A 27,390-nucleotide genomic window follows, 5' to 3' on the forward strand; every position below is an offset into this window, starting at 1 on the left:
TGGAATGGTAGAAGAACTAATTTCGCAACTTTGTTCAAACTTTTTCCAGTGCTAAGAGAACTTTCGTGGTTTGGCAATATTTCCAGCAAAAAGCCTATCCGCGGAAAAGCCTTGGCCGTCGATTTCCGATGGAACGGGGCGCGCGCACCCGGTCGCTTGAGCACGAGCACGACACGAACCCATCCGGCGACCGTTTCCATTTCCGGCGCTCCGCGTTCGCCCGCACCGCGCGCCTCGCTCGCCCACTTGACCCTTCGACTCGCGCGCTCCCAAATTTCCCCGCCCGCCGCGCCGCCCCGATCGACCGCTTCGCCTCCGCCGCCACTCCCCTCCGGCGGTCCCCGCCGGCATGAACTCCACCTCATCCGGCCGCCGCGCCCCGTCGACGGCGGCGGCCGCCTCGTCGCCGGGCCAGAAGCGGGCGCGGGACGAGGCCAGCGGCGGGTCCCCTTCCGACCCCGCCAAAAACCCTCGCCGCGCCTTCGCCTCCTCCCCGTTCGCCGACTTCGGCAGCTACATGGCCGCGAAGAACAGCAAGCTCGCCGCGCAGTTCGACGCCGACGCCTCCACCTCCGGCGCGGCCACAGGCGGGCTGTTCGCGGGCGTCTCCATCTTCGTCGACGGCTTCACCATCCCTTCTAGCCAGGTGCCTGCAGCCTACCGCCATCTCATCCTAAGCATTTCTCGCACCTAATTATCTGATCGCAACTGAATGTTGTAGCTAATAAACCAGTGGGGGTCGTGTCGGTCTAATTTTATTTTGTTTGGGGGGATTTTTAGGAACTGAAGGAGATTATGCTGAACAATGGCGGCCGGTTTGTTAATTACTTCTCTAGGCACACGGTGACACACATTGTTTGCAGCAACCTGCCTGATAGCAAAATGAAGAATTTGAGGTATACAAGTGTAGGGCAAGGGAGCCTTAGAGCTTCTGTTAGTATGCCTCTGCCTTGATTATGATGAATTGATGATCGTGTTGCTGTTTGATCTAGAGCATTCAGCAAGGGACTTCCAGTTGTGAAGCCGGCATGGGTGGTGGATTCTCTTGCAGAGAACCGGATCCTCAACTGTATTTTCTCTTGTCCTTGCTCACTTTTTTGTTGTCAGTCTAGTGCTGAATGATCTGCTTCCTTATTGCAACTTTAGCTTAATTAGTGTCTCTATCTTTATTAAACATGTTGCTGGTAATGTGCTCGTTGGTGACAAGGTTGAGTGGGCTTACATCGTTTGGTTACACACTGACCGTAAACTTCTCCTGGGACTAAGATAGATGTTTTATTTTAATGACCAGCAGAGCATTCTCAATAATTTGTTCCTTGAGTTAAGAACTTAAGATAGATATCCCTGTAATTAGAACTATAAAGTTATATGTGAAATCATGATCCAACACTATTTTGCTTAGTTCTGTAGACATATGCCCTCATTTGTTACAAGAATAGCAAGATTAGTTTCTTAAAATATAGACTTATGTACTTGAATCAATATATTCTTACGCATTATCTTTTCTTGCTATTTTGAACTCAGGTGCTCCATATCAAATAAGTCAGAATAGTTCTTCAAGCCGAAAGCAAATGAAGCTTTCTGCTTTCTTTTCCGAGAAACAAAATGAAATGCGTCACCTGGGGGAGCAAAACAATCAAAATAAGGACATTGAGTTCCAATCTTCATCTGCTCAGGAGGGATCACAGTATCAAAGTGGGAGTTGTGAAAGTGAAGTTTCATTGGATAATGTGGAGTTATCAAATGATTCGTTATCCTCAGATGAACTGAAGGCATCAACCTTTGAAGAAAGAGAGAGTGGAGATTTTGCCGTTGATGAGGGTGAGTATGATTGTGAAAGTGCATGTTCAGAGAGGAGGGTTAATGACATGGATGGTAAATGTGGTGTGGCTCAGTCCCCTGATGCTAAGTCAAGGTGTTCAAACTTATGCAGTACAAGCTCTACAGGCAGCCATTTGTCCTCGCCATTGGAGAAAAGTGCAGCTAAACCTTCTAGTCGGCCACATTCAACCCTTACAGACCCAAATTTTGTTGAGAATTATTTTAAGGTATGTCGCTGTGGAACAAATAACAATATTTGATTTGTCATTTTTCGCATTTGGTGCTCTAGTATTGATAAATTTGTTATTTTATCTTTTTTAAGCTTCTGTTACTAGCTTTGCTGCTCAGATATCTACCCGTACACTGTTCGTGCAGTTTTTGGTCATACTGATTAGTTTTATGATTTTATTTGGTGTTCTAGTACTCTCGACTGCACTTCATTGGGACATGGAGGAATCGGTATAGAAAGCGCTTCTCAAATTTACTAGAAGCTAAAAGCATCAAGTCGAATGCTGATCATTCAGGGAATAAGAAAACAATCATTCATATTGATATGGTAATCTTGTAGTCCTATGGTGAGCTACAAAAATAGAATTGCATCTTGAGTGTTGAATTCTTTATCAGAGAAAAAAGATTATTTGTTTCTGCTATGCTCTTGGGCGTATTACTTTCACCGTCACACCCTGTTTGGTTGCAAAAATCTAAGCAACCCTCTAAATATACGAAGTCAGATCAGTTTGCAGTATGGATTTCAAATATAGTTCTGAATCCAGTAAGCATGATAAATTAGTAATGTACTTTTAAAGAACAAAAGATCTTATTAGGAATATGATTGTGTACAAAGTGCTAACCATATGCTGAATTGTGAATGCAACTACCTACTGACTACTATTCCATCCTAGTAAACAAAGATTCCTGCTGTTGGATTCTATGTGAAAAGAGAGTCAACTTCCACCCCTAGAGACAAACAGATTTACATATAAATAAGTTTATGTGTGAAAGGTTCAGCCCTAGCTATAGCTTCAAATACTAGTTGAATTCATCACTAATTGAAAGCCATTTTTTATTTTCCCTTGTGTCATACCCTGCAATTCCAAGATGTAGTTTGGTAACAGTTTTCATCAGGAATATGCTTGAGTTGCTTGTGTTAAACTTAATTATCTTGATCGTTGACATAATATTTCCTCCAGGATTGCTTTTTCGTGTCTGTCGTCATCAGAAATGTGCCAGATCTGCATGATAAACCGGTAGCAGTTTGCCATTCGGACAATCCTAAAGGAACAGCAGAAATATCATCTGCAAATTATCCGGCACGAAATTATGGTGCTCCTATTTTATTTTATTTCATTTTACAATGGGAAATTGTAATTTTAGTTATGTGAACATATTTGAAGATAGGTTGCATGGTGAATTCCAGGGATAAAGGCTGGCATGTTTGTTAGAGATGCTAAAGCTCGGTGTCCTCACCTAAAGATTGTTCCATATAAATTTGATGCATATGAGGAGGTATATCTTTAAGGATTTAAGTTACTTCATTTTATGGCTATGTCTTCTTCTTGTTGTTGAATTTGGTAATTTGAGATACTGGAATTCTTGTAGGTTGCTGATCAGTTCTATGGAATTTTGCACAAACATTGCAGCAAGGTCCAGGTACGTTTCAGGATTGTCCATGCTAGACACAGCACATGTTCGTTGGTGATACACCCACAAAGTTAGATTCTGAGAGATTTCCATCTACAACTCTGATAATATTATCTACAATTCAGGCTTTGAGCTGTGATGAAGCCTTTTTGGATATGACTGATTGCTTGCATGATGATCCTGAGGAAGTAACACGGAGAATCAGAAGTGAGATATTTGATGCAACAAAGTGTACTGCTAGTGCAGGTATTGCTGAAAACATGCTCCTAGCTCGGTTAGCTACCAGATCAGCAAAACCGAATGGACAATGCTTTATTCCCTCTGAGAAGGTATGTGCACGTTGCTAACTGCGTGTCTGTGCCCACTGTTATCTCTATATGATAACTCCATTTTCTAGGTGATTTTGAACGAGGGCCTTTTGGAACAATAATTTTTATGTAGGATTTTCATAAGATTTTTCCATTCCTTGCCATAGCTTGTCTTAATCAGTTAATAGCATGATGTTCAAAGGGATATGCAATTTACTTACTGCGACATATATTTGTTACAGGCTGATGATTATTTAAGCAGTCTCTGTATCAAAGCACTTCCTGGCGTTGGTCATACAGTTTCAGCTAAACTGAAAAGCAAAGAAATTGAATATTGTGGTCAACTTCGCAACATTTCAAAGGTTTGTTGGCACTATTTGTGTAGTGTAACCTAAACCAGTCCCCTTCCTCATGCAAGCTAAAAATGATTTTTCCAGTCCTCTATTTTTCAAGTATAATATTGTGTTCCAGTTTTGACTTTAAATGCCAATTACTACATAATAAAATGATTGTGCTCTTTACAAGTCATAAGAAAATTATCTGGGTCATCTACTATGTGATGGTCACATAATGCAGTTCTTTAGTTTTATAGATGTGGTCTCTGTTAGACAGGCGGGTTAGCTACCCTTTGGTTAGGCCTAGAGGCTAGAGCCCACACGTGATGTGCTACCGCCAGCCCAGAGCCCGTGAGTGCACCAGTAGTCTTGATCGCTGATTAGTGATAGACTGATCGGCAAGGACATTCAACGGTGATTATGTATCTGTAAGCTACATGCCTAGAACTTGTTACCTATATATGTACATGTACATCACGTTGTGATCAGTCAATCTACAATTCTGTGTGCCAATCTTGCTTACACTCTCAACTGAATACCTCCAAATATGGTTACTATGTGCCGGTGCTTCTTTTGTAGGGTGCCCTCCACAAGGACTTCGGAAAAAAAATTGGTGATCTTTTATGGAACTGTTGCAGAGGAATTGATCATTCAGTTGTTGGTTCTGTTCAGGTAAAAAGAAAAAGAGCATCTCATTCAATACTTCAGTTGTGAACACCTGCACCTATTTTGCTTTACTGAAAACTGGACTTGACTGGCGCCGGGGATGGAAATACCTGGAACAGGCAGCTCTGCTGGTCTGGTCAGGCTCCCAAGAGGCTAAGAATGCCTAAGAAATTGATCCAGAAATAACAATTTGAACTGTCCATTTTTAATTAAAGCAATTGAGCTGCCTGATTGACGGATACACATACAAAGTGTTGCCCAGTGCGAGTCTGTTCGGGTTGCCTAATTAAAGTAATCGGGCTGCCTGGTTGGGCTAGTGAGTCTGTTTGCTTTACTTGTTCAATTGTTGATATAGTTTCAACGACTATGCTTTTTTTTAAGGTATAGTAACTTGGGAGCTTGTAGTTCCATGATAATCACATTGCAAAATTATGCATCTCATCTTCTGCGCATAGTTCTCTTAGATTGGTATTAAATAAATTTTAAATTTACGGAGAGTATGCTTATTATACGTGGGGTACCAGCATCAAAGCATGAAGGATAGTTGTTTAGAGTTCCTTTATTTGTTTTCTAACATCTTGCCCAACCCTTTGTAAGGAAAAAAAATGTGATAATAAGTTTAGTGATATTAAATAGTTACTCCAGAGTGGCCTACTAAGTATTGTCCTTTGCACAAAATGCAGGAAACAAAATCTGTGGGTGCTGAAATCAACTGGGGAGTCAGATTTAACGACAACAAAGATGTGGGTTTCTTTCTGTTTCTCTGTTCTGTATAATTATAGCACTATGCCCTTCCACGTTTGATTACTTCAATGTTGGTTGCAGGCTGAGCATTTTCTTACCAACCTCTGCAAGGAGGTTTCTCTACGCTTACAGGGCTGTGGAGTTCAGGGACGTACTATTACCCTTAAGGTTGTTTCTACTGACTATACACACTTTTCTTTTATTCATTTGTGCAATGAGTGGTTAAGGTATCAACTGAATGTTTGCATTGAAGGTGAAAACAAGAAGGGAAGGTGCTGGAGAGCCAATAAAGTATATGGGATGTGGTGACTGTGAAACCACGAGTCGCTCCATGACGGTACGGGGTTCACGGGTGCATGTTAATACATATTCTTAATTTTTTTAAGGGGAAAACAGCAGTAATAGTACATAACCTTAGCTTTTTAGTAGTTTGTTTTCTGTGTCAAGTTATTATAGTATGTAATTTTGATGATACATGGAGCTAAGTATTTATCCTGTACTGTGAGTTATGAAGTGCACATCATTATATATGTTTTTTTTGGACGTAATATTATATATGTTATTTGCTTCTAAACTCTTGTGATGCTGAAATGTTATACGTTACCAGGTGCATTTTGCATTCTTTTAATTTCTGATCTTACCCCCCTGTACTGTTTCAAAGATTGCAGGTGCAACCGACAGTTTTGTCACTCTCCAGAGAATTGCAAAACAATTGTTTTCAGCTCTTCACCTTGGTAAATTCAATACATTCTTTTCTATGTATACACACTTAAGTGCTGTAGAGCTTTAATGAAATACCCATCTCTTTGGACTCCCTTCTGTTGTCATTACTGTGTTAATGACTAAGTTGTGCAATCTCATATTCCAGACGTGAAGGAAGTTCGTGGAGTTGGATTGGCAATGTCAAAGCTTGAGCATGCAGATTTAGCTCGGGGAGGTATCTTTAGTCATTTGGCTCCTTTCTATTTCCTTATAAATTTCTATCTCCCTTTGGTTTGGTGTAAATATACTTTTCAGATTTCAGTAGTGGTAGACAAACAGCAATTTCTTGATAAAATAAAAAAGGTGTGATCTTTGTGCATTTTCTTCTGATTATAAGCATCTGAGAGCAAAATATGTCTTAACAGCGCCCGGACTTCCCATCAGATGCTCCGTTGCAACATCAAACCAAAATATCTGCAACATTGAAAATCTATAGTTGCAACATTGAAAAATATGCAAAAAAAAAATGACTGTCGTTTGACTCTGGGATAGAAATTCTTGCTGCAACATGAACACTATGTTTCATACAACATTCACTGTGAAACATGCGGAAACAATAGTTGCAACATCGATGCTTAACTATTGGAACATACGTCGAGCCGTCCGATTTTTTTAAGATTCGGACGTCTGTTCTCGGTAATGCTACATAACTGACAGTAACAACTACACCTGAAACTTAAGTCTAGGGTGCACTGTTTGTCTATCTATTAATTCTAGATTCTTTTCAGTAGATACTGTTAAGATCAGTGCTAGCTGACATCACTGCTACTGTTTAGATAAAGAGCAGTGACTTCAATGGTTACCAGCAACTTAGCATTTGATTCCTGAGCGTTTGACAAAATTGAGATATGTGCATGCTGGAACCACTGCAATATTCCCATCACATGTTGCTTTAGTCCTCTGTAACATTTTCAATTTTTTTAAACGCTTTGCAATGTTTTTCTTATAAAGGAAACACTGTTGTTGATATGCCTGAAATAATAATATAACAAGATGCTTATACTGTAAATTGATGCAACAATTCAACAGTTCTTACAATTTATACATTACCCCTTTAATTCTCAAAAATTCGCACGCTAAGCTAAATTTAGTAAAAAAAGTAGCTCTATAACCAGCAAACACTACCCTCATTTTCCTAAATAAGCGTCTGGGACTTGCTTATTTTGTAGACACTTAGCTCCTTAATCCTAATGGTTCTTATTCTTCAATGAAGCACCACAAGGGAATATGCTTGAATCATGGCTTGCTTCACCAGCTGCAAAACTCAAGAAACGCCGCGATGAGATGCCAGGGAATGTTGATGTTGCAGGTATTGGGCAACTGCTGCAGTCATGTGAAGCTATTGACCGTGTTCTGCTCATTGGGGGAAAATATAAATATTGACTGTTTGGAGCTTCTGTAGGGACAAGCGTACAGCAGGATTTGAGAAGATCTGGACCATTATCTATTGGTGCGACATCTCAGTCATCAGAAAGGAACCTTAGAAGTGATAGGTCTACCGGAGTTCATAATGTCGAGCTACCACCATTATCCCAACTTGATCTGGAGGTCCTGAAGAACCTTCCTCCAGAAATAATGTCTGAAATGAATGACATGTACAAGGGCGAATTGCAAGGTCTACTGGACACCCTCAATAGTGATAAGGGCAAGGAAAGTAGTTCAAAGTCTCTTTCTTTGCCAGCAGTTACTCAGAACTCTGTACCTGCTGGTGATGCAAAGCTTCAAGGATACAGAGATCACAAAGACTCCATGCATTTAGAGGAAGATACTAAGGTGAGCTTTGTTGAAAGTTGAAACATAGTGGTGCAAGAAGGTTCAAAATAAAGTGCAGGCACACAATTCAGTTATGTTAGGCTGTTAGCGCTTTATCTTAATACTTCAATCCCTTCCTGACACAAACTTTCACTGTTGCCCCAGGTAAAATCTGACAAACAGCTATCAGAAGTTAAAGCAGCCAATGATGCTTCATGCTCAAGAGCTTGTGAATTAGTTGAGAAAACAAAATGTGTTACACAGCTTGATTTGATGCCTGATTCTCTAAGCCAGGCAGATTTCGCAGTTCTGCAGGAATTACCTGAGGATGTGAAGGCTGATTTGTTTAGCGCGCTTCCATTACATAGACCAGGAGATCCTACATGCAGCACTTCCAATGTTTCTGAAAGTAAACCTCCTAATGTCGGTGGAGCTGAAAATAGATCTCTCAATGATGGTGGAGCTGAAAATAGATCTCTCAATGATGGTGGAGCTGATGATCCAAGAGACCGAAGTATTTTTGTCCCACCAGGAAGCTTTCAAAAATGGATTGAACAGTTTAGAGTTAGCAGTTGCTTGATTCTGAATGTAATTGCAGAGCAACACACAGATTCGATCTGTAGCCGACCATTATCGGCTGTTTTGGAGCCTTTAGCTTCGTTCCTATCTTTGTGTCCAGACTCAGGTAGTGAAGAATGGAATGAAACACTTTCCTGTCTATCCGAGCTTCTTAGACAGTATATACAACTGAAGGTTGAAACTGACATTGAAGAGCTCTACAAATGTTTTTGCCTTATGAAAAGGTAAGTACAAAAGTATTCAAGCTTCATTGGATACATCTATTTCTTGAGACCATCAAATCGGCATAAATGTTCTCTTGTCATGAAACAATATTGGTGTATCATTTACAAAATTTATCTCATTGCAGGTTCGCGTCAGCATCGGAGTTCTTTCTAGAACTACATGATAGTATTCTTCCTTTTCTACAGGTGAATTCCTTGTGTCTTCTTTGTTTTTCTTCCTAATTGTAAGTTTATTGCACTGCTTGTATGTTTGAAAGTTGGTTTCATGTTATTTTTAAAAATCCAGTTCTTCCATGCATTCCAGACATCTAAGCAATCAAGAGCCAGTGCTTTGCCATCAGTTGATCACTTAGAAAGGCTATGGGCCTCACCTTATTCAGTTATTTGATTAGCAAATAGCTTCTCTAATAGACTCATGCTGTGCTCTACATACACAAGACTATTGGCATCTAACCGTATGACATATTGTAGGATTCCGTCAGCCAGCATTATGGCGGGACACTGCATTTCTAGGTCGGTGCTCAAGTTCAAGCCATTTTGCTGTATGAAGATGCAATGCCGTAGAATTAGTATGCCGTCGTGACCCTTTTGGCCTGTCAGTTATCGTTCCATTGCAAAGACAAACTACAGTGCTGGCAGATTCCTTTTGGACGGACATGTAATTATTTCTCGTAAAAGGACAACTGACATGCTGAGATTTGATGATATAACCACAACATTTTAAAAGTCCTCATGCCGCTCGCTCTTCGTTGCATCAGTCAGAATTTCAGATGAATCAATGGTCTGCACGGGCCTTTTGCTGTGAGTCTGTGACGTTCCAAATGGGCTACCTACTCATCACCAATATAGAACTCAAAAAGGTTACTGATGCGAACACCAAATTACCATGACTATGATGTTTCTCAAAGCCTAAGATTCGTGACATCACTGCAAAGAAATTTGATTTAACAGTAATTATAAACTCGAAGACGGGTTAAAGAGTTGATATTTGCATTATCTGATATAAAAGTGTTCGATAGCCACAGTAAAAGTTCGTGCACCATCGTCGGTAACCTGAAGTAAATGAGTAAGGACGAACAAAGCATACATTCGTAGATGCAACGAAATATTTTCCCTTGTGCTTGTATTCATATATAAAATATACGAACTAATACCTAGTATTTCCCATTTTTTTTAAAAATGAGGGTACAGTTGCTCCAGTGTGGCTCGTCCAACCAACATTAGTATAGTATACGGCTGTAAAAACCGCAATAAGGGGCTACCAAATACCAACAGAAGGGCATACTACTGAAAAAATGTTTATACATTGAATCGAGGCACACCAATGAAACCCGAGTCTTGTTCTCCCGACTCTGGAGTTGATTGGTTTTCGAACAGTTTCTCAATGCTTTCATGAGGAACCTACAGACAACAAAAAAAAGCTCTGATGTAAAAGAAATATGGCAGTTAAATGTGGCAATCAAAGGGATGCAAGGGGAAAGGCACTTGAATTTAACAGCTGTTCTAAGTTTCATGCTTCCATGAACCTGAACTACAGTTAGGAAGCATTATACACCAAATGAGTTGTCCGATAGAAGGCAGCAAACAAGAGACTCACCCTAACTCGTCTGCGGTCTGCTGTACAATGCTTCTGAAAATTGACAACACAAAGTCATCCTAGTTGACCGAGAATACACTGTTCAATGTAGAAACAAAACTGTCACTGGTTTTCTTTACACTTCCTCAGTACATAGTTGAAGCATCAGCTGAAAAATGATGGAACATAAGATTATTATGAGAAAACAGGGAAGCAATATACAAACCCACCTTGCAAACTTCTAACGCGTTCTAGATAACCAAATGCATAGCAAAGCATTTTAGGAATTCATGAGTACAAACGGAAACAATGAGGTGCCTTTCATTTGTTCGTATTTGACAGAATACCCTGACAAGCATGTGTTGGGTCGGGATTATGCTGATCAAAGACCATCCTAATTCCTAACTGGATGCTGCTTGTCTCAAGTCAATGCTGTACAATGTTATGCTGTAAGCAGCTTTGCATATGCCGCTCACAGATATCAAAACTGCAAAGATTCCTCCTGGTTACAAGAAAAGAAAACTGTTTACCTTTGGGAAAACTCCAAAATATGCAGGCAAGTGGTTTCTTTAAAGAAGGAAAAAAAACGTAAAAAGTCAGATGCACCCATGACCCAAAATGAAAATGGAAATATGCATTTTCAGCTTTCAGGTAATAAGCGTTCTGAAAAGAGGTGGTGCAAACAACATTCTCTATGAGATCTGTGCCTCTGGGAACACTTACCATTAAACCTGGTGTCCGAGATGGAATAGCTACTTTCAAAATGTTGAGCTTGGGTTCATAGAAAGCATGCAATTTATGCAATTGCCCACCGAGGGAACGAATAGTAAATGAAATTTACCATCTTTTTGCAAGAATGGAAGTGGTCAGTCAGGCAGCTTCTCCTCTGAGTTCATTAACCACACTGCCAGAAGCCTCATGCAGGCTATTAGTCACCATAGCATATGTCTGAGAGTTAATATGACAGTGTCTATTCTCCATAGCAGACAGCAACTGTGAACAAACATCGACATGGCCAGCTTTGAGCAAACCATCATTTAGAATTTTCCATACAACCTCATTATGATTATAGTCCATTCCTAGTAAGTCACAGAATAGTGATTTAGCCTTGTCATAGTCCCCTTCATCACAGATGCCTGTAATAAGATACTGGTAGGACTCAAGATGAGGCTGAAACCCGCAATCTATCATGCTGCTCACAAATGACGAGGCCTTGTGAAAAAGCTTGGTATCACAACAGCACTTGATAAGCATTGTGTATATCTCTTCATTGGGAGATATACCTTTTTCACACATATGATCAAGAAGTGCACATGCTTCTCCAAGACGTGTTGCTTTGCAAAATCCTGCAATGATAGAACTGTATGTTACTACTGTGGGATTTACACCATACTTCACCATCCTTTCAATAAGCTGCCAAACTGTGTCCAACTCTACCCAGTTCCACAAGCCGGAAGTGTCTACATAATGAGAATTACCCAAACGTATTTTTAGAAAATGCTTGAGCAGAAGACAATAGGTCCAGTAATTTGGTTCACATGATGCATCAATCATGCGCTTTAGAGTATAAAATGCACGATCCATATATCCCATATGCCCACAACCATCAATGAATACATTATAGGTAACCACGTCAGGTGAAACACCGCCTCTTTCCATTTCCCCAATTAGATGCTCAGCCTCCTCTATTTGACCTATTTTGCAGTATGAGTTAATGAATACGGTATATGTGGTTGCACTAGGCTTATGTCCTGATGAAGTCATTTCACTGAACAGCCTCTTCGCATGGTCATGCTTCCCTTCTCTGATCATTTCATCGATAAGTATTGTATAGGAAACAATGTTACACTTAATTCCCCTTAGAGTCATCTGATCCAGTATAGGCAAAGCCTCATGCAGCTTTTTTTGTTTACATAAAGCATGTAATAGTACACTATATGTGTACGAATCTGGTTTACAACCCTCATTGACCATCTTCTCTATAAGGGTGGCAGCAAAGTCAGTGTTGCCTGCCTTACTAAAACCATCAATCAAAGATGTATATGTTACCTTTGTTAGGACTACTCCTTTTCTCTCGAGAAAAGAATAAGCTTCTTCTGCTCTTCTAGACTTGCATAGTGCATCAGTGAGGACATTGTATGCTTGCTCATCAGGTGTCAAGCCATTCTGCTCCATCATTTCAAATAACCTGAAAGCATTATCAAAATCATGTCTGTTGCACTGGCCTTGTATCAGAGTAGTATATGTGATAACACTAGGAGTTATTCCATCCTCTTGCATTTTAGTTATTAAAGCCATTGCCTTGTGAAGCTTTTGATCCTGAATTAGACCATAAATCAATGAACTGTAAGTCCAGACATTTGGCCGGCAACCTTCATGTTCCATCAATTTGAAGACCTCTAGTGCAGCACCAACCTTCCCAATCTTGCAATAGCCATCAATTATAGAGGTGTAGATGACAACATTAGGAGCTAAACCATAAGACAAAATCTCATTTAATGTCTCTTTAGCCTCTTTTACCCTATCCTTCTTGATGAGGACATTGATCAACACTCCATATGCCTGCAAATCAAGTTTGCACTTGCTTGACATCATGATATTCTTTACCCTGAGTGCATCATCAATCCTTTCAGCCTTGCAATACCCATTAATCATGTTAGTGAATGTAACAACTGTTGGTTTGAAACCTCTCGCAATAGCACTGTCCAGCAATTCTTCAGCTTCATTTGTCTTCCCATCACATAGGCCATGAATCAAACTGTTGTATGTCCAATCATCTGGATCACAGCCATTACCTTCCATCAGCGACTTAATCCCCAAGGCGTCCTTTGTTCTTCCCAACTTACAGTACCCATCAATCATTGTGTTATATGTCCAAACACTTGGAACCACCCCTCTCTGAGGCATTTCATCAAGTAACGCCCTAGCGTCAACAATCCTACTCTCCTTACAAAGACCTTTCATCAAAAGTGTATATGTGTGCAGATTCGGGGAGCACCCATCCTGTTGCATCATGAACAGAAGCACAAGTGCTTCCCATACACGTCGTGCTTCACAGAGTCCTTGAATTACAATGGTGTAGGAGTACTCATTTCTCTTGCAACCCAGCAGCGGCATCATCAGGAGTAGCCAGCAAGCCTTCCTCAAGTCACCCGTTCGGCAGTACCCCAGAACCAATGCATTACATGTGAATGTATCCAGCTCCATCCCAGACTCCCTCAACAACTGGAAGTACCGGTGTGCTATGGCGAGACTACCCTCCTTGCAGTACGCCATGATCATGGTGTTGTAAGTCACCGTGTCTGGCAGCAACCCATCCTGCACGAGCTGAGAGTACACCTTCCCCATACACTCCGTCATGTCAAACCGCGACAGTGACCTGAGCGCGAAGTTGTAGCACTTCGGGGACAGCGCAAGCCGCGCGCCACCCGTTCGACGGATCGCCTGAATGGCGTCGACGGCCTCGCGCATGTCCTCCGCGGTGTCGGAGCACTTGATCATGGAGACGACGAGCTTATCGTAGTTGGCGGGCGCGCGGCGGCGGGCGAGGAGCCGGAGAAGCGCGGCGTGGGAGGCGGTGGTGTGGTGGAACCCGGGGCGGCGCCCGACCCACTCGAAGTAGGCGAGCGCGGTGGCGGGGTGGAGAGGTTCCGGCGGGGCGCGGAGGAGGTCGGCCACGTGCGCGGCGGTGACGGAGGGGGACAGGCGCTTGTAGGCGGCGCCCTTGTTCCAGCGGCGCGTGGAGATGATGTGGCCGAGCTCCGCGACGATACTCGGGGTGGATGTGGAGGCGGCGGCGGCGGCGGAGGGGCGGGGGACGGGCGGAATGCGGGGCATGGTGGCAGCGGGGTTTAGGGTTTTGCGGCTGCGGCGGCGGAGCGGTGGGGGTTACGGGGGGTTTAGCCGCGCGCCGGCACGGAGGCGGCGGCGGTGGCCGAGTAATTTGGGATGCCCCGTTGCTTGCGCTTGCGGCACCGAAGGGTGAAGGCGTTTTGCCACAAGCCGCTTGCTGCGGGATAACTAGTGAGCGCGCAGTCCGTCTTTATCGCAGGAAAGCGTATTTCGCAAGAAGAACCAGCACCCATTTCAGATTTTTTTTCCTTTTCTTTTGAGCTTGTTTCTCAAGAAACAGAGCAGTGCGGCTGAGTCCAATTAACTCCGATCTACGCCAGCCGAGCATGTTCATGTTTTGAATTCAAAGTACTCCGTTACAAAAGTTAAACCTACGATGCATATTGATGCGAATAAGTACGCTCAAGACTATGTTAACATACATTAACCAAACACTAGTGCAAACTTAAGTATCTTATCCACCTTTTAATTAAGCACTGGAAGTGGTGATAAACACTTCTCTAAACACATACAATCAATTTATGTGGAGTAAGATAAGCGGAGTAGGATGAACTAAAAAACTAAAACGATTTAGAACGGATGGATGGAGTAAGTAAAATATTTCAGTCTCAATCGTGTGGATTATTGCAGCAGGAAGCAAACTAATTTCAGTCTCAATCCATCCCGTACTTTATGAATTAAGGCTTCGTTATCGTTTGGTTACTTGGAAGGAATCATGAAGTGCCCAAACAAAGTGTGGAGGAGATTACTGTGTTTTCAAACGAGACCTCAAAATCAAACGCTGATAGCATGATTGGCAGCCAGGGAGCCATGTGCCCACATCACGTTTATATTATGCGACATGATGGCCCAGATGGTGCGACGCGGTGACGACACCAACGGCACCCGGACGAAACAAGCAGCAAGGCCATACGCGACACGATGGGGCAACTGTGTGACACGGTGACGACACCTCGTCACCATCGTCGCCACTGGCCATGGCCTTGCTCACACCCTCCCGTCCTTTCCCTCCTCTAAGCTGCTCAGTGCTCACCTCCAACACCATCACCACCAGTCCACCAGCGCGCCCCCCTCGCCGACGCGATCTCGCTCCGTTGACCGCTCTCCGCCTTCCTTCTCTGCTACCAACCGCAATCCGCCGCCGCAATGCAGTTCATTACCGCACCCGCGCCATTCTCCTCGGTCGCCGGAACGCCGGTGCCGCCGTCCGCGCGCCTCCTCCGCCTCCCACTCCCACCCTTCCCGCACCTCCGCCACCGCCGCCGCTCCCCGCCCAATCTCCTCGCCCTGACCCCGCGACCGTTGCTCCTCCACGCGCGCCGATCCGTGCTCTTCACCCCCAGCGCGCACGGGTGCCGCGGCCACCACCACCGCCATGGTCACCACGGCCACTGCCATGGTCACCACGGAGCGGACGTGCACGGGGCGGGCGGGGGCGCGGCGGTGATGCGGGCGGCAAGGGCGATCGGGCTGGCCGGCGTGGCCGAAGCGCTGCGGGAGCGCATCCAGGTCTGCTGCACCTCGCTCGGGCTCCTCCTGGTGGCCGCCGCCTGCCCGCACGTCGCAGTGCTCAACTCCGTCGGGCGCCTGCAGGCCGCGCTCATCGCCGTCGCCTACCCTCTCGTCGGGGTAATGCTGACCCAACTCCTGCTCATTTTGTTAGATTTGGCAATTACTGGAAGCCTAAAAGCAAGAAGTAATAGAGTTGAAATCAAAGTAAATGCTACGAAGGCAAAATGGAAGATGTAGTGTTGCCGTGTTGGGCCTACAAGGCTGGGACTTCTTCGTCCAGAAATTCTGCCCCTAACTTGGGCTGGGCCTCATCAAAATTTGCTTGAAAAATTCACGCTACTGTAGATCGGCGGAGCTTAGATTTCTCGTTGATCCTATATGGGCATATGGCTTCCGATAGCTGCCCGTGTTTGATTCGTGTAAACAATAATATCCGTCGGATGTATCTTCGCTCCTCAACCCTAACTGCCTCCAACCACCTTCCCTGCCCCACCACAGTTGCCACCTACCCCGCACCGCCACGCCAAAGCTCACCGGCAGCCCAACGACCGTGGTGCCCTGGCTCCCCACCGGCCCCGCATGCCACCGCCAGCCCTCGCGGGATCGACCGTGCGCGCCTCCAGCCGCAAGCACTGCCTCCCCCTCCCCCGACCGCCAGTCGCGCGTGCCCCGCCACCACCCTCAGGCCGTGCCACCGCTCCTTAGGTGCGTTGAGGAAGAAGTTGCCTCAAGGTTGAAGAAGATAAAATTTTTTGGAATGTTGAATCTTGTTTGAAAAAATGTTGAATCGGGTTTTCCAAATGTTGAGGTAGGAGGTGAAAGATGTTAAAAGTAGTTATTTTCCCAAAATGTTGAATGTAGTATATTTCTAAATGTTGATCCATATTCTCATAAAAATGTTGAATGTAATCTTTCGAAATTTTAAATTTATTTATCTATATAAGTTAGACTATTAATTGGACCCAATATACTTTAAAACCATGTTGCTTATCCAGCACACGGAAGTTACATAGGAGCCCCCTATATTTCTTCCTTGCCATTATAATTATCTAATTTTTCATTTCCAATATTTTAGAGTTCCATTTATTCCAATATCATTGACGTAAGTGGGGTAGTGGACCCATGTATCACTAAAATATTGTTTCTTCCAAAGATATCACTGAAATATTCATGACAGAAGTACAGCAAAATAGAGCCCCTTTTTCCCCCGAAAAAGACATAAATGCGTCGTGTGCATTGTACAGTAGATTAACAAGTTACAAATCGCAAAATCAAAGCTGAGACATGTAGCAAAACCATGCGCGGCACGATGATGCGAAGGCGACTCGTTGACACGGTGACGACACGACACGAGCCAAACCCCGGCCGGGCCCCCGCGCGGCCGCGCCCACGCCCGTCATCGCCATCGCCTGGCTCGCAGCCACCCGTCCACCACACGCCCGCCAGAAAAGTAAGCCCTGGTGGACCAGTCCTCTCCCCCTCCTCCTCCTCTCCTCCCCCTCTCTGAGCTGCTCACCAGTAGCACCATCAGCAGCGTCAACCGCCTCGCCGAAGCGATCGATCTCCATCCCCATCTCCGCCTTCCCTCCCTCCCCGACCCGCCGCCCGCCGCGATGCAATTCCTCACCGCCTCCGCCTCGGTCTCCTCGCCGGCCCCGCCGTCCGCGCACCTGCTCCGCCTCTCGCGGCCCCCGCCCTTCCCGCACCTCCGCCGCCGCTGCTCCCCGCCCAAGCCCCTCGCCCTCACCCGCCGCCCGCCGCTCCTCCTCGCCTCGCGCCAGTCCCCGCTCTTCGCCCCCCGCGCGCACGGCGGCCACGGCCACAGCCACCATCACCACGGCCACGACCACCACCACCATCACCACGGCCACGACCACCACCACCACGGCCACGGTCACCACGGGGTGGACACGCACGGGGGAGGCGGTGGCGCGGCGGTCATGCGGGTGGCGCGGGCGATCGGGTGGGCCGACGTCGCCAGCGCGCTGCGGGAGAACCTCCAGCTCTGCTGCATCTCCCTCGGCCTCCTCCTCATCGCCGCCGTCTGCCCGCACGTCGCGCTGCTCAGCTCCGTCGGGCGCCTGCAGGCCACGCTCATCGCCGTCGCCTTCCCTCTCGTCGGGGTAATGCATATCCACTCTGCTCCTTTGCTAGTTTCGACGTTCCTGCCCAGTATCAGAGGATCACCGCTGGCACTAACTAAGTTCAATTGAAGTTGCGCTGTCAATCTATGGTCAGTTGGTCACAGTTGCTTCACATAGCATTTGCACTTTCAGAGGAACTAGTTAGCGTTTGGGTCATGTCAGTTCTACGTTGCAGTAATTTCAATGAGAATTTGTTGCTAAGGAAATTAAAGCATGAGATTGGGGTTTCAGTTATAAATGAGCACATCCCAAGGACTTCATCCTTTGGAAAAACTTTTGGCATAAACTTTTGTGGGGTCAAGTGTCATTGGTGAGTTTACGTACAAGCTTACAGAGGGAAGCTGCTATTTGGATGATACCATAGAACTTTAATATTCTTTGTTCAAGCTTAAAATTAGCCATTCTGTTGTTGAGGCTTCAGCTACAGCTTATCAGCAGCTGATATGACAGTCATGCCAATATAAAATGAAATTAATTGAACATGAAACTGTTCTTTGCTTTGGTTTCCTCCCTAACAAGGAAGATCAGAATAATTTGTTGTTGTGAGGCTTGCTTAACGTTTCTTGCTTATTGTTTAGGTGTCTGCAGCGCTTGATGCTCTTGTAAATATTGCTGATGGGAGAATAAATATCCATGTTCTTATGGCTCTTGCTGCGTTTGCTTCTATATTTATGGGAAATGCATTGGAGGGTGGCCTGCTTCTTGCAATGTTTAACTTGGCTCATATCGGTACATTTCTTCTGACAACAATTTGAAGTCCCATGTGTTAGCTCCGGTCGTGTGTGTATTAAAAGTTTCCTGTTCTTATTTCTTACAGCTGAAGAGTATTTTACAAGTAAGTCAATGTTTGATGTGAGGGAACTGAAGGAAAATCACCCTGAATTTGCCCTGTTGTTAGAAACAAGTGGTGAAGAATCTGTACAGTTTTCAAATTTAAGTTATACCAGAGTTCCTGTGCATGATCTTGAAGTGGGTTCTCATATCTTGGTCAGAGCTGGTGAGGTGTGTTATATCTTGTATAGAATTTCAGTCCTTGCATTTCCTATTTTTGTTTTCAATTCATAGCTTCTTCGTGGATTTTTTACTTTGTTTCTAACTGAGCACAATGGTTTGACTTATCCTTTTTTTTGCCCTTCGTGCTGTTGGTGTTCTTATTCTATATAGTAGAAATTTATCTCATTTTGGTGCAGCTCTTGTATTCTTTAGGCTGTGCCTGTTGATGGAGAAGTCTACCAAGGTTCATCAACTGTCACAATTGAACACCTAACTGGTGAAACAAAACCTCTTGAAAGGACAGTGGGAGATGCCATACCAGGCGGTGCCAGGAACTTGGAAGGAATGATGATTGTAAAGGTTTGCCCTTCTTCCCCTTAAATGAAGAGGCTGGTTGCCCAGTTCCAACTTTCTTTGATGAAGAGAAGGGAACCTAATTAACCTTTTGAGATCTAACAAAGGTTTAGTTTTAATAGTCAGTAGTTGCTAGTAACAATACTTCTTTGCTAGTATATTATGTTTCCTTCTCTTCTAGATTGTTCCTTGCCACCTTGCAAGAGAATCATTGGTTGTCTGTTTACTACCCTTTGTTCTAGGTGACCAAATCATGGGAGGATTCAACACTCAACAGAATTGTCCAATTGACTGAAGAGGGCCAGCTAAACAAGCCAAAGTTGCAAAGATGGCTTGATGAGTTTGGAGAGTACTATAGCAGAGTTGTGGTGGCCCTTTCTTTGGCTGTTGCACTGTTGGGTCCGTTACTCTTTAAGTGGCCCTTTTTTGGTAACTCAGGTAACCCTCTAATGTTACACTGCTGTATTGGTCCTGTTATCTACTTATATTATGTACTTCTTGATAGTTCTTAATGCAATACGCTTTGGATAACTTTCCTGCTGTCGATTTTGATTGATCAATTTAATTGATTTGATACACTTAGCTCCAGGCTAGAACTTTCTGTGCTCTGACATTTTCTTTAGTTTGTAGGGGTTCAATTTACCGTGGATTAGGACTTATGGTGGCTGCATCTCCCTGTGCATTGGCTGTAGCTCCATTGGCATATGCAACTGCAATCAGCTCTCTTGCTAGTAAGGTACTGTTTGAAAGTTTCAGCTGTTCGATCTCTTCATTTGATGTGATACAAACTTTCTTGGCTTATGAATTTCATGAAAGCATCAAGAATTTAATTCATATTGTACACAAGTGTGACTGTGTGAGTACAGCTCACAGTATCCTAATAAAAATCTTAGTTGAAATGGTACGATTACTGCATCTACGGAGTTCCACCTGGATTTAATGGGAGATAGCACCATAACAGCTGTTTCTCTTTCTGAACACACCCTTTTCTATGAGCTTCTCTGTTTCCACCTGGTATAGTGGATTGATGAACCTTTCTTTTGTTCCCCTGTAGGGAATTTTGTTGAAAGGTGGTCATGTCTTAGATGCTCTTTCAGCTTGTCAGTCTATTGCTTTTGACAAGACAGGCACGTTAACAACGGGGAAGCTTACATGCAAAGCAATCGAGCCTATCCATGGACATTTGGGTGTGACAAATGGTCATAGCGATCCTTCCTGCTGCACTCCAAACTGTGAAAGTGAAGCTCTAGCTGTTGCTGCAGCCATGGAGAAAGGAACGACCCATCCTATTGGAAGGTAGAGATAATGGATAACTTTCCAAAAGTTTGTTTAATTGTTTTGTTCTGATTTGCATGCATTCTCATAACTAGAACTCTCCACTACTTGGGCTTGCTAGGCGTGGCTAGAATCTATTCCCTGCACATAAATACTGTACCAGTGTTGTGGTTAAACTCAGGCACATATCTGTGTTGCTTATTTGGACGTTGCATTTGTTGGCGCATTCTGTGCATGTGATTGCTCTAATTTCTATTTCACACAAGGTGTTAGTTGTGGTCTTGCACTAGACCAGCATGGGTCCTAGTTAGCATGAATGCCACAATGAGCTTATCTATGCCGATTCAGCAAAATACAGATTCTACTGTTCTTTTTTGTATAATGGGCTGGGGCTCCGATTCGCGCTTAAGCGCACCTAGGTGTACATTTAATAGCTTGTTTTCGAACACTGCACTCAACTTTGGTGTAGATTTTCATGTCTTTTTTGCACTAGTTGAAGCATGGCATTGAGACTTGCAGCGCATATAATATAGGTTCTGCTGTTCTTTTTTTTTTCCTTTTGTGCACAGACATTTGTAGACTAGTCCTTACCAAACAATTGACATAGAGTTTGCATGATCACAGGGCTGTTTTAGATCACTCTGTTGGAAAGGAGCTTCCAGCTGTTGCTGTAGAAAGTTTTGAATGCTTACCTGGTAGGGGAGTTGCTGCTACTTTGAGTGGTGTAAAGGTATGTGTAAATTCCATAATACGTTTCAATCAGCAAAGTCATCTGGAAATATTCAATATGTCAAAGAACTTACCTGCTGTTAGATACAACTTAGGTGTGTTACTACTATTGGCCATTAATGTATGCTGTAAGTCGCATGTGTTTCATCCAATGGAATTGTGTTGTTCAGTGGTTATCAGATTCTCCCTACCTACTCACAAGTCAACAATTTAGCATGGTATTTTGTTGTTTGGTCGGTATGGAGTAATTGGAAGAGCCAGCCTTTGACATGCTAGCCTAACACCTCATACATTTGCATTACAGGCAAGAAACAGCGAAAATGAGCTGTCCGAGGCATCTATTGGTTCTGTGGACTATATTTCTTCACTATACAGATCTAATGGTGAATCGGAGCAGATAAAACAAGCAGTAAAAGGTTCTGCATACGGGCCTGAATTTGTCCAAGCTGCTCTATCTGTTGATAAAAAGGTAAGTTAAGTTTCATGTATCTGGCCATGTACTTTGTTCTACTCCACCTAAGTGATGAACCACTATGGTCCCATCCCATTGCAGAGTCAGAACCACCAAAACACATCCCAGGTGGTATCAACGCTAGTGTTTGGTCCATCTGATATGGGAGTATGGGCATATAGCCTGTTGGCCTCTCTATTTTGAAACTGGATCAGCAGGTGCCCTGATAATTTGAATCTGATGCATGATTTGGCTGGTTTGGACATTATAGCCTTCTTTGAGTCCTACTTAGAACCTCTGAACTTGCTCTTCTTCAAGTGAAGCTGACCTTAGATTGCTTTTTCATCGGAAGAAAACATAACCTCACCTTGTTTGGCCAAAGGCTCAGTCACCACTGACCCCAGTGAGAAGGTTGTACCAGTGACTGTATTATGTTGCACTCATGGTTCTGCCAGGGTGCTAATTTCTTCTGCTTGCAAAAAAGTACACAGATTTGAATGTGTTATCACCTTATGAGCCTTAGCCCTTAGGTTTCGTAGTAACTCCATCTGAGCAACAAGCTTTTGGACTTTGAGAATGTACAAAGTACCCTCAATGAAGAGTAAACTGATGTCAAGAGCATGATATTCATATCAGCTCATTTTATTTTTTTCAGGTAACCCTTTTCCACTTTGAGGATGAACCCCGTTCTGGTGTTTGTGAAGTTATACATACCTTAAGAGAAAAGGCTAAACTTCGCATCATGATGCTCACTGGAGACCATGAATCAAGTGCCCAGAGGGTTGCTAAAGCTGTTTGTATTGACGAAGTCCATTTCTCTTTAAAGCCAGAGGACAAATTGGATAAAGTAAAAGCAGTTTCAAGGGAGCGAGGTACATTTCTTTTAGCATTAAATTGTAAGATTGGAAACCTATGCTATTTATGAGCTCAACCCTGTATCATAGAAACTTGTACTTGAAGTTATATAACTTTTGTTTACGCACATTTTCCCTGTGTTTATTCATCATTTACCTTTGTAACGGTTTCTAGGTGGAGGTTTAATAATGGTCGGTGATGGTATAAATGATGCACCAGCTCTTGCAGCTGCAACAGTCGGAATGGTTCTAGCCCAACGTGCCAGTGCAACAGCAGTGGCTGTGGCAGATGTTCTGTTGTTGCAGGATAATATTTGTGGGGTGCCTTTCTGCATTGCTAAGGCCCGCCAAACAACTTCACTGGTATAGATTGTTTGCATGTGTGACACTTCAGCTTCACATGCAATATTACTGTTTCTTACACTTTGAGGTTTATCCTTACAGGTCAAACAAAGTGTGGCCCTGGCCTTAACTTGTATTGTTTTTGCTGCGCTTCCTTCTGTCTTGGGATTTCTTCCTCTTTGGTTGACGGTAAGTTTCTTGTCATGGCTAGGTGCATCTGTGTTTACATTGCTAGGAAATTTGGCAATTGTTCAAGTGACCTGGGCCCTAATTAAATTGTAGGTTTAATAAATGCAATGTTTTAGATACCCATCGGTAGTACAGTGGAGTGGCACCTTAATCTTCTACACGAATAGTGGATTTCAGTTCCCATCTATTGGATGGGTTCTTCATACATATTTCCATTATGCATTCCCAGCAAAGTGTCATGGTATTTGCAAGTGTAGTCCTTTTTCTCCCCTGTGCTCATATTTCTATCTTCATTACAATTTTCAGGTACTTCTTCATGAAGGAGGAACCCTTCTAGTGTGCCTCAACTCAATACGAGCCCTGAACACTCCGACATGGTCCTTGGTAGACGACATCCGGCAGCTCTTTGATGGACTAAGGAATTATTTCTCATCCAAGTTCAACAACTCTTCATCAAACTATGTCGCGAACACTGTTCCCTTGTAGATACCATGTACAGCAACGGTTCTTTTCTTACCTTCTGTGTGGTACTGTTTGAATTTAGATGAGGGGTTCTAACCTAATTTTTGTAGGCTGTACTCTTATCACCACCATGTAAAGAAAGAAAATTTGGCTTAATGTTGAGGTAAAAAGTCAAAAATAGTGCTGAACATTCTGTTACGATGTGCTGCAGAAGCCAGGCTTGTTTGGCCCGTTCGTTTATGGGAATCCAAAGCAAGCATACCATTTGACTGGCGGGCCAAAGCAAAACATCGTCTCATGAGACATGAATGAAGCGCCCCACAGACGAAGAGAAAATGCGTCATGCCAATCTAGGAAGATTCTGCACTGAAAGACTGAAACTGGGCTTCAGATAAAGCACAAGCAGTTGCCTTAATACTTGGGAATTATTCAATTTACATATAGATATAGAGTTGCTATAATAAGAAACTGTGGTGAAGTATAGAAGGAGAGATGAATAGGGTTTTGTCGATGCCATGATATGTGGCCCCTTTGGCACAGCCTATATTTTGTCCAGAATCAGCCTTTTGGCCTTTCAAAAGAAGAAGAAAGAATCAGCTTATTAGAGAGATGACGATGAAAAGCATATTATTCGTTTACGGCCGCAGAACCCCGGCGTTTGGCGCAACTCCTTTTACACATGGTATATCCATGCCACCATGTGTAACGGGGAACATTTGGTAAAGAAAGACCTGACGACTTCGTCATGTACATTTCCTGGGTGCAGATGTGCAAGAAAAAAAAATGTACTGAAGTATTGGATTTGCGAAATTTCATCATCAATAAAACATGCCTGTCCATTCATGTCATTGCAGTGAATTTATTCATGCCTTATCCAGCCCTATTAATTTGTTGTGTACAACTGCCTGATGGTACCAACAAGTTACAGCATGTCAGGGAGCATCCATGGTGCAAAATTAACATGGGCTGAGCTGCAATGCTGATGATTCAGAAGGAATTGGGAAAGATCTCTCTTGCTCTGTCTCTGAAATCTGAATTTTTGCGGTCAGGCTCTAAACAGGCTTGAAATTTGTAAAGGAATTCCTCCATTTTCTTCATTAAATCGTCGGGTGTTGGAATCTCATCGATTCACTCGGTCTGATCATAGCAGAAGACTGATCAATTTGAACTCCCACGGAACCAAATCGACGGCGACAATGGGAAGGGCGAGCTGGAGACGGAGGGCGGGCTGTGGCTGGACAGGTTGGCTGATGCCGCCGACGCGAGGCAGCGCGGTGAAGGGAAGCCGGCGCGGAGAGGGTGGCGATGCGCTGGAGAGGCGGCACACGTGCTCTGCTCCGGCGCCGGGCTGCGGCGGCGGTGCTGGCGTCCTCCGCCGGAACTGGAGAAGACGCTGGAGCGCGCCTTGTCACTGAATAAACTGGAGCGTGCTGTCGACGTCAGGCGGCGGCCGCCGGTGAGCGGTGACCGGCGGCGGAGGGGGAGCCGTACCGCGGTCAATAATGTTTGCAAACCAGTCCCTCGTTTGCATCGCGATTATTCTCCGCGATCCAAATGTTTTCATTTACCCCTATTTTGGATCGCGATTATTCTCCGCGATCCAAATATTTCCATAAACCCCCTCAATTTGGATCGCGACTATTCTCCGCGATCCAAATATTTACACATAACCCCCTATCGCGGATCCAGCTGTTCGCACATTAGTCCCTCGCTGTCGCTGGCTGCTATGGTCCTCGCTCTCCCACGGCCGCCCTTCCCGTCCGCCGTAGGCGGCAAGGACTTGCCGGAGAGCCGCGGCCGCCCTTCCCGTCCGCCGTAGGCGGCAAGGACTTGCCGGAGAGCCGCGGCCGTTGGTGCAAGTGGGTGTCCACACTGTCCAGGACTCCAGGTCTCACCTTCCCACGTAGAACGGTGGGTTCAGTAGCCAGGTGGCCGGGCTCCGGAACGCCGCGCTGCTCAACGCACCCACGTCGTGCTTCCCCTGCTCGCTCACCTCGCCGCCAGCGGGGCTATCCGGGGCCTTCGACAGAACAAGAACCAGGAGCACGACGCGCCCGCGCTGCATATCGCCATGGTCGGTGGTGACGAGAGGTGTCCGAGGTCCGAGGAGCGTCGATGCTTCCGGCGTCCACGGCGAGGGGCCCAGCCGATCCGGCGTCGTCGTTCGGGCAGCAAGCCGACGAGCGAGCGCTAGCGCGTACGCTCGACGATGACTTGGGGGGAGCCTCGAGGAGTAGGGCGGGAGGAGCGCGGTGGCGAGCGGCAGGCGGCGGCCCCGACCCCAGGGGGTGGACGGTAAATGAAATACCGTCCACCCTCTGCTCTCCACAGCCATCGGATCGGACACCTGAGGCCAAGATCGCCGCGCGTAACGACACGAGGGGGCCCTTCTCTTCTTCCTCGCGCGCTCGCGTCGCGCCCCGACCAGTCGCTGTCCCCCACGACGATTCCGGTGGCTCCGGCGCGGCAGCCCGGGAAAACGCCGGCAGAGCTGAGGCCGCGGCCCCGGATGTCGAGCTCAGCCGCTCCCGGTTTTGTCCTGGCAGGTGAATGGAGGATCGAGCACCTTCGGGTTCCCCTTCCCCAGACCGGCGGCGTGGGATCGGCGAGGTCAAGTCTCTCTACTTGGTTCATGTCGCCAATGGCGGGTGGTGCACTGGTGTCCATCGTGCAGGATTCGTCGGTCAGATGGTGCTGGTGCAGAGAGTTCAAAGGGCTGGCCCCAGTTCCTCTGCAATCTGTAACTCTGATCCCATCTTGTGCAGGTCAAGGCAAAGGAGAACGGTGCGAGATTGGCTCCGGTTCCATGATGACGATCTGATGTTGGAGACAGAAGAACTGGATGCTCCACAGTACTTCAGAGTTCAGAGTGCTCCATGCGGCTTAGGTTTATGTGGTGCAAGTAGAGTGATCGTCTCCGCGTATCAGAGCTTGCATTGGCATCTTCGTTACTCTTATTGTTTTCCTTAGGTTCCAAACTTGTAGGAAAGTTGTTGGAATTGATCGTCGCTTACCGTGACTTGGTTTAAGGGACTGAGTCCTGACGGGCTAACAGCCACCCCATGTAACAGACAGTCTGACCCTGACTGTCCCTAAGGACGGCGTGTGCTATAAGAAGAGACCTAGGAGATCAAAAGGGATTAGGCCAACAATCTCCTAAGCAAACCCTCTCGGCACAGGCACAGCCTTGAAGGCCTCCGCCGGTCACCGTCCGCCTGTGACGGTGTTCTTCGCCAGTCTTCCTCTATGCCATGTCTACCTCCTCAAGGCTACCGTCCGCCTGTGACGGTGTTCTTCGCCAGTCTTCCTCCATGCCATGTCTACCTCCTCAAGCAGGTACGGGGACATCAACGGCCTAAGGGCATCTACTAATGCACATGTAAGTGAGATTAAGTATTAATTAATTACATTCTTAGGTGTTCATGTCATTAGGCTATCAGATCCATGATTCAGTGATGTGTTTTGTCTAACACAAGTTGCATCTGAACTCTGAAGAGCTGAAGGCTTTATTTACCATATGCTGCTGTGGTTACTGAACCGGAACTGAAAAATCAAAGACATGAATTAAGGGGGTGTTTGGATACGAGGTGCTAAACTTTAGCAGGGTCATATCGGATGTTCAGATGCTAATTAGGAGAACTAAACATGAGCTAATTACAAAACTAATTGCACAGATGGAGTCTAATTCGCGAGACGAATCTATTATGCTAATTAATCCATCATTAGCAAATGGTTTACTGGTGCCCTACATTTGTTAGTCCTTGGAATTAGTTAAGGCTTAATAGATTTCCTCTCGGCGAATTCAGACTCCATCGGGTGCAAGTA

General features: G+C 44.9%; 3 protein-coding genes across 9 annotated transcripts; 2 read left to right on the plus strand and 1 right to left on the minus strand.

The window, feature by feature from the left end:
• Nucleotides 1-209: 209 nt before the first annotated feature.
• LOC101755686 (DNA repair protein REV1) lies at nt 210-9,562 on the plus strand. Its single transcript, XM_004966125.3, has 21 exons — nt 210-646; nt 781-896; nt 993-1,069; nt 1,525-2,048; nt 2,243-2,377; nt 3,012-3,144; nt 3,239-3,327; nt 3,421-3,471; nt 3,588-3,791; nt 4,013-4,132; nt 4,685-4,777; nt 5,455-5,514; nt 5,597-5,683; nt 5,769-5,852; nt 6,177-6,249; nt 6,384-6,452; nt 7,491-7,586; nt 7,680-8,050; nt 8,195-8,832; nt 8,958-9,018; nt 9,304-9,562. Exons 1-21 carry the CDS (start codon nt 350-352, stop codon nt 9,343-9,345), a joined length of 3,420 nt encoding a protein of 1,139 aa, XP_004966182.1. The 5' UTR covers nt 210-349; the 3' UTR covers nt 9,346-9,562.
• A 362-nt stretch (nt 9,563-9,924) lies between these two features.
• LOC101756352 (pentatricopeptide repeat-containing protein At5g65560) lies at nt 9,925-14,366 on the minus strand. 5 transcript variants are annotated; one of them, XM_012845153.2, is made up of 4 exons: nt 11,132-14,366; nt 10,639-10,910; nt 10,430-10,507; nt 9,925-10,233 (listed from the first exon to the last, which is right to left on the minus strand). In XM_012845153.2, exon 1 carries the CDS (start codon nt 14,243-14,245, stop codon nt 11,279-11,281), a length of 2,967 nt encoding a protein of 988 aa, XP_012700607.1. In that variant the 5' UTR covers nt 14,246-14,366; the 3' UTR covers nt 9,925-10,233; nt 10,430-10,507; nt 10,639-10,910; nt 11,132-11,278. The 5 variants fall into 5 exon arrangements, with proteins under 5 accessions (XP_012700607.1, XP_022681624.1, XP_022681623.1 ...); XM_022825889.1 differs by lacking the exon at nt 10,639-10,910 and having other exon boundaries at nt 10,430-10,577; nt 11,250-14,366; XM_022825888.1 differs by having other exon boundaries at nt 10,430-10,910; nt 11,250-14,366.
• A 1,025-nt stretch (nt 14,367-15,391) lies between these two features.
• LOC101757297 (probable cadmium/zinc-transporting ATPase HMA1, chloroplastic) lies at nt 15,392-24,408 on the plus strand. 3 transcript variants are annotated; one of them, XM_012845596.3, is made up of 14 exons: nt 17,255-17,895; nt 18,495-18,645; nt 18,734-18,918; nt 19,123-19,269; nt 19,506-19,701; nt 19,887-19,999; nt 20,318-20,559; nt 21,163-21,268; nt 21,572-21,736; nt 22,374-22,590; nt 22,748-22,935; nt 23,017-23,103; nt 23,410-23,596; nt 23,777-24,408. In XM_012845596.3, exons 1-13 carry the CDS (start codon nt 17,386-17,388, stop codon nt 23,587-23,589), a joined length of 2,487 nt encoding a protein of 828 aa, XP_012701050.1. In that variant the 5' UTR covers nt 17,255-17,385; the 3' UTR covers nt 23,590-23,596; nt 23,777-24,408. The 3 variants fall into 3 exon arrangements, with proteins under 3 accessions (XP_012701051.1, XP_012701050.1, XP_004966187.1); XM_012845597.3 differs by lacking the exons at nt 17,255-17,895; nt 23,777-24,408 and adding an exon at nt 15,392-15,889 and having other exon boundaries at nt 23,410-23,763; XM_004966130.4 differs by lacking the exon at nt 23,777-24,408 and having other exon boundaries at nt 17,256-17,895; nt 23,410-23,763.
• The last annotated feature ends 2,982 nt before the right edge of the window (nt 24,409-27,390 follow it).

This window comes from Setaria italica, chromosome IV, assembly GCF_000263155.2.
Source record: "Setaria italica strain Yugu1 chromosome IV, Setaria_italica_v2.0, whole genome shotgun sequence".
In the NCBI taxonomy this organism is placed as follows: domain Eukaryota; kingdom Viridiplantae; phylum Streptophyta; class Magnoliopsida; order Poales; family Poaceae; genus Setaria; species Setaria italica.